At 43.1% G+C, this 6,000-nt stretch overlaps 1 protein-coding gene across 2 annotated transcripts in view; it reads right to left on the reverse strand.

The window, feature by feature from the left end:
* LOC309687774 (uncharacterized protein) overlaps nucleotides 1-5,061 on the reverse strand; it is a 43,781-nt gene extending 38,720 nt beyond the window's left edge. Inside the window, exons 1-2 of one of the 2 annotated variants that reach the window (XM_082502957.1) lie at nucleotides 3,515-5,060; nucleotides 493-688 (exon numbers count right to left, since the gene is read on the reverse strand). In XM_082502957.1, the coding sequence (XP_082359083.1) occupies nucleotides 541-688; nucleotides 3,515-4,746 (1,380 nt within the window). In that variant the 5' untranslated portion in view covers nucleotides 4,747-5,060 and the 3' untranslated portion in view covers nucleotides 493-540. Of the gene's footprint in view, nucleotides 1-492; nucleotides 689-3,514 lie in introns of those variants that run through there. The other variant, XM_082502958.1, reaches the window with a different exon arrangement.
* Nucleotides 5,062-6,000: the final 939 nt, after the last annotated feature.

Raw genomic sequence — 6,000 nt, forward strand, 5'->3', positions numbered from 1 at the left:
AATCAAGGCTGTGCTCAGTGATTAAATCATTAATTAAAAATGTTTTCCCAGCTAAAGATCTAACGTTTAATAAAGCCAACTTAAGTGTTTTAGAGGCATTACTTGTCCCCTCGTGTTTGGGAGCAGTCTGTGGCACACAAGGTATGTTTACTATAGTTAAGGATCTTTTAGAGTGCAGCTCTCTGTGTTTTGACCAGGCCACATGTCTCCTTCTGTCACCTAAAAGTACAGAGATTTTAAAACCTTCTAGTAAACAGGGTCCCAGCTTCTCCTGGGAAAAGTCACCACTGCCATAATCCTCGCAGCTCGGACCCTCCACACATCACACATCAGACTGCGGAGACAAAGCATGAAGGTGGTAAGGAGGAACTAAGGGAGGCGAGGCTGGGCAATGTGACTTCGATTGCTCTGTTGAGGGTGGGGCTCGGTGGCGAACCTTTGGCTGCTTTGGTGGGGGGTTTATGGGGGACAAAGAGGGATTGGGCCGGGGAGTAGATCTGAGCCCAGCATTGACCCGCTCCATCATCTCTTCAGTGAATTTCAGGTGTGGGGAGGAGGGAGAAAGGGAGGGGGAGGAGGGTGATGGGGGTGATGGCCTGTCAGGGGTTTGGGGGACTGGGGAAGATCCTGGTCCTGGTCGTTGGTGTTGTTGAGAGAGTTGGAGGCAAATAGGGACCCCTCTTCTTGCCTCTTCTTGCCTCAGATTAGGGTTGCCAACCGTCCCTTAAAATACGGAATCGTCCCGTATTTCGAAACAAAAGTACACGTCCCGTATTGAGCTAATAAGGGACGCACTTTGTCCCGTAATACAGTGAGAACCAAAAGTAGTCTATAAATGTTAATGGAATTAACGCCTTGTTTGAAAACATAATTCCCAGCCCCTCTCCTGCTTTGTGACCAATGAGCTGACAGCACACTTATGACAATTCGAGTATGACAATTCAGATTACCGCTCATCTCATTGGTCGAGGAAAGGTCGCTTTCGGAGAAAATACCGGAAGACAACAGGTGACCACAACAAGAAGCATGGCCAACAGGGAAACAAACGCCGACACTGCGGTGCAAGTCTCGGACGACAGTACACCTAAAGCTGGGCAGACACTGTGTGATTTTTTCAGTCACGTTATTCAGCTCCTGCTCAAACTGCACGATTGACTCACAGGGGTTAGAAGTTCGTATGCCACGATGTACTCTCACACTGTACCGCCCGATGCTCTGATGCGACCTGAGTGCTCACACTGTGCCGCTGTTGTGCCAAAGTAGTTACCCCCGCCATAAAATGAAGGTTATAACAGAAAATCTGTCGCTCTCTCTCTCTGTCTCTCACTCACACAGACACACACACCACCACCATCAACTTTGCTAAATTGCTAATGAAAAACATTGATCAGGCAGCTGTGATTGAGCAGCAGTGTAAATCCAACTATTTTCACGGTTGTTGTGGTCGTGATAATTTTGTGATGCCACATCGAAAAGGCTCTGATGAGCTTTCCAAAGTTCTACAAGTTGTGCCTCCATCGCTTGTGTCCAGATCACACGCTGCACTGCCGTGCTGCTCCGTCTTTTTCACCGACGTTTACGTGTTTGCGCGCGAGCAGCTGCGGTGACACTCTCACGAGCGATTGATGATCGGGAACTGGTCGTGAGGTGTTAATCACTTCTCGTTACCCCACGTATACTACATGACGCACGATGAAGGCCAAAATCGGTCCGATCACTCAAAAATCGGCTCAAAATGGGCCAAAAACCGCACAGTGTGAGCCCAGCGTTAGAGCAGCAATGTTTGTTTCCCTCAGAGAAAGGGAAGAATGGGAAAAGGAAAACACCTGGCTGGAAAAAGTTAATATGGGCATGTGCAGTGAATATCAGCGCTATGTGGCCAGAAGTGTGATAATATAATTTATTTTGTGTAATAAACAACTGCAAGGATAGATGATTACAACAAATTGATGACTAATACATAAAAGTAATACATAGGTGAATAATGATGATGAGTTAAGATGCGTAATCATGGGAACAAGTGGGTTTACAAACAGGAGCAGCTGATTAGCATTAGAAAAGCTGAAATAATACCTCAACTGAAGCCACTTGTACTAAATGCACTAAATAGAATAGAATAGAATTCAACTTTATTGTCATTGCACATGCACAGGTACAGGGCAACGAAATGCAGTTTGCATCCATCCAGAAGTGCTTTAGTGATATAGATATATTACAATATATATTAGCAATAATATAGATATGTGAGTATATTACAGAAATGGGTCTATTATGGTATGTTATAATGTACACGGTATGAAGTATGTTGTGAATATTCTATAACTATAAGTATGTACAGGCTATAGTGAGTACAAGCTATGTGCAGGCTATGAACAGGATATAAATATGAAAAACTATACAGAATATGAAATAAATAACTTTACAGAAATCTGAGATATACAGCTATACAGAAATGGGAACTATGCAAGTTGTAAACAGTTGTAGGATTAAAGATTATCGAATGTACAGAATGATTATTTACACAGAGCTATACAGTAGTGCAGTTAAGATAAGTGAGGGTGTAGATAGTTTCTACAGAGGCTATATAAAGTGCTAGTGGTTGTGAGTGGTGGTTCAGTCCATGTTATTATTGTGTGTTTGAGGGTACAGTTGTCCATTGTGGGGGTGTGTATGTTCAGTCCATGAGTTTAACGTGGGTCAGATGTCAGGAGGCAGAGTTCAGGAGTCTGACAGCTGTGGGGAAGAAGCTGTTCCGGTACCTGGTGGTCTTAGTCCGGAGGCTCCTGTGGCGCCTCCCAGAGGGCAGGAGGGTGAAGAGTCCATGTGATGGGTGACTGGGGTCTTTGATGATTTTCCCAGCCCTTTTCAGACACCGCTTCCTGTAGATGTCTTTTATGGCAGGAAGTGGTGCTCCGGCGATGCGCTGGGCAGTTTTCACGACCCTCTGCAACGCCTTCCGGTCCGAGGCAGAGCAGTTCCCGTACCAGACTGTTATACAGTTGGTCAGGATGCTCTCGATGGTGCAGCGATAGAAGTTCACCAGGATGTCTGAGGACAGGTGGTTCTTCCTCAGAGTCCTCAAGAAGAAGAGGCGCTGGTGAGCCTTCTTGACCAGCTTGGCACTGTTACAAGAATATTTTTCTTTCTATTGTTTTCTATTATTTTAAGTTAAGCAGGACAGAGTTCTTTTAAAGAAAGATTTACTTATATTCTCAAAAGTTAAGCATGACAGGCTTCTGTTTAAGAAAGAGACCTGTTTTATTGTGTTAATGTTGTCATTTTGAGCTAAAAATAAATGGCTAAATGATCATTTGTTTCACATGTGTTGATATCACAAAGAATAGAATATGCATCTACTTAAATCAACTTCAAGTCAAATGGTTAAAAAAATAATTTCACACACAAAAAAAGAGCTAGAAAATTCACCACACTGGGAAGGGTGAAGACAACTGGGTCGCCCGGTCCTGGCCACGAGGTGTCCCTTATTTATTTTTCAAGGAGTTGGCAACCCTACCTCAGATGTCTCTCCTTTCTGAGGCTCTTCCCGGGTGGGGGCAGATGGAGCTCCTCCTCAAGGTTTCTGCTGGGCTTTGTCTGTTCTTGGAGTACTGTTTGTTCCTCTTTATGAGATAACTCCTCGTTTATCTCAGCCTTGGCACCAAGCACAGATGGGTGACGTATGGAATAAAACAAGTTGGAGGTGAACAGTTTCACCCCTGACTTGTTAAAATTAAATCCATTTGCTTTAAACAGATGCCTGCGTTCCCAAAAAATATTAAAGTTGTTGATAAAATGCACTGAGTGGTCAGCACATGCTGATATAAGCCATTTATTCAGTGTAAACAACCTGCTGAATCTCTCGTCTCCTCCTCTGACCGGCGGTACAGGTCCACTGATGAATACAGCTGCATTCAGAGAGTTTACAGTGTTTAATAATCCAATAAAGTCCCGTTTCAGAACCTCCGATTGTTGTTTGGACACATCGTTTGACCCTGTATGCAGAACAATGTTTGTCACAGTTGGATATTCATCTGCAATTTGAAGAATTCTCTCCTTCGGGATGTTGACCATATCGTTAGGAAAGCAGAGGACTTTAGTGTTCTTACCGCACATGCTTTGTACATCCTTTACGGCAGAGTCACCCACAATCAGAGTTTCAGGCCTAGCCTTTAGCTTTCCCCGTGGATTTTCAGGCCTTACTTCGCTACTTTTAGATGGATGGTTGTCCGATATAGATCCAGGGTCCTTTGATAGTGGAGCAAATCTGTTCTGCAGTTTCACATTCAGTTGTTTTGAGGGTTTGTTGTTAACCTTCCTATTCACGGTTGTCCAGTCCTGTTTCCTCTCGTATACTGGGGTAGAAGAGCTTCTCTGTCTCGTAGGAAGTGAAGGCCAGTCGGTTTCAGAGATTTCAGCTCGCTGTGCCCTGCCTGTGATACGTCCTCCCTCTTCCAGGAGACATGATTTATGTCTTGGTTTTGGTTTTGCACCAAGATAGTCCAGGGGGGGATTATCGCTTGAGGATTTATAATAGTGCACAGAGTCTACTTTCTTGGTCATGTTATCTGTGCTCCTTAGCTGTGTGCTAGCTTGCTCATCGCCATTGTTTTGAGTCAAAGGCAAGGTTGTTTCATTTCCACACAGTCCATTTACCTCCACGTTTACTTCTAAGCGATGAATTTTTGTCTCCAGTGCTGCAATCTTCTGCAGGAGGCTGTGGTAGTCATCTGTGGAGAGGGAAGGCATCTTGTTGCTAGTTAGCCTATCTGTAATCAGGCTTCAGCTGTGTCTAGGCCACAGACACACGGAGCGCTGAGGATAGGGTAACTATAAAAATGTTGCTGTTTCTGTTAAGAACACTTTAGTCCTAATGATCTATAAGTGTCCAGAAGCTATCGCAGGTAAGCTCATAGGGAAAAAAGGGAAAAAATCAGCATAAAAATCGGTAAAAATCAATAAAGAAGCAAAGCATTTAGAGAGCAAAGAGATGAAGCGTCCACACTCACAAAGGGGGAGGAGAGAACAGTCTATCTACACCCTCACTTATCTTAACTGCACTACTGTATAGCTCTGTGTAAATAATCATTCTGTACATTCAATAATCTTTAATCCTACAACTGTTTACAACTTGCATAGTTCCCATTTCTGTATAGCTGTATATCTCAAATTTCTGTAAAGTTATTTATTTCATATTCTGTATAGTTTTTCATATTTATATCCTGTTCATAGCCTGTACATAGCTTGTACTCACTACAGCCTGTACATACTTATAGTTATAGAATATTCACAACATACTTCATACCGTGTACATTATAACATACCATAATAGACCCATTTCTGTAATATACTTACATATCTATGCTATTGCTAATATATATTGTAATATATCTATATCACTAAAGCACTTCTGGATGGATGCAAACTGCATTTCGTTGCCCTGTACCTGTGCATGTGCAATGACAATAAAGTTGAATTCTATTCTATTCTAATTCTATTCTATTCTGTCATGAATCGCTGTGCGGCAGGCAGGAGTTGGACCCAAAATGCAGGACTCACAGACTCAGGGGATGAACTCAAAATCACAGCTTTATTTGCTGGCAGGGAAAAACATACAAACTAGACTAGACTAGACTGGACTGGACTGGAAACAACAAACTAAAACTCACAGGGAGAGCCACACAGCATGAGGGACGACGCAACACTGTCTCAGAGACACACAGGGTTTAAATACACTGGGAAGTAACGAGGGGAATGAGACACAGAAGGAGAGCAAAGCTGGGGGGAATCAGAACTGACGAGACAGGGGAGCTAAGCTGCACACACTAACATAAGACAAAGACTTTCACAATAAGACAGGAAACAAGAATTACTAAACAAGATGCAGACATGACACTGAGAGACAGACTAGACACTGAACAGAAAATGCAATACACATGAGAACCCAAAACCTAAGAACTGATCCCTCACCAAGAAAAACAGAAACAGATCTATAATGATAAT

Source organism: Aulonocara stuartgranti (genome assembly GCF_965226115.1).
Source record: "Aulonocara stuartgranti genome assembly, chromosome: 14".
NCBI lineage: Eukaryota > Metazoa > Chordata > Actinopteri > Cichliformes > Cichlidae > Aulonocara > Aulonocara stuartgranti.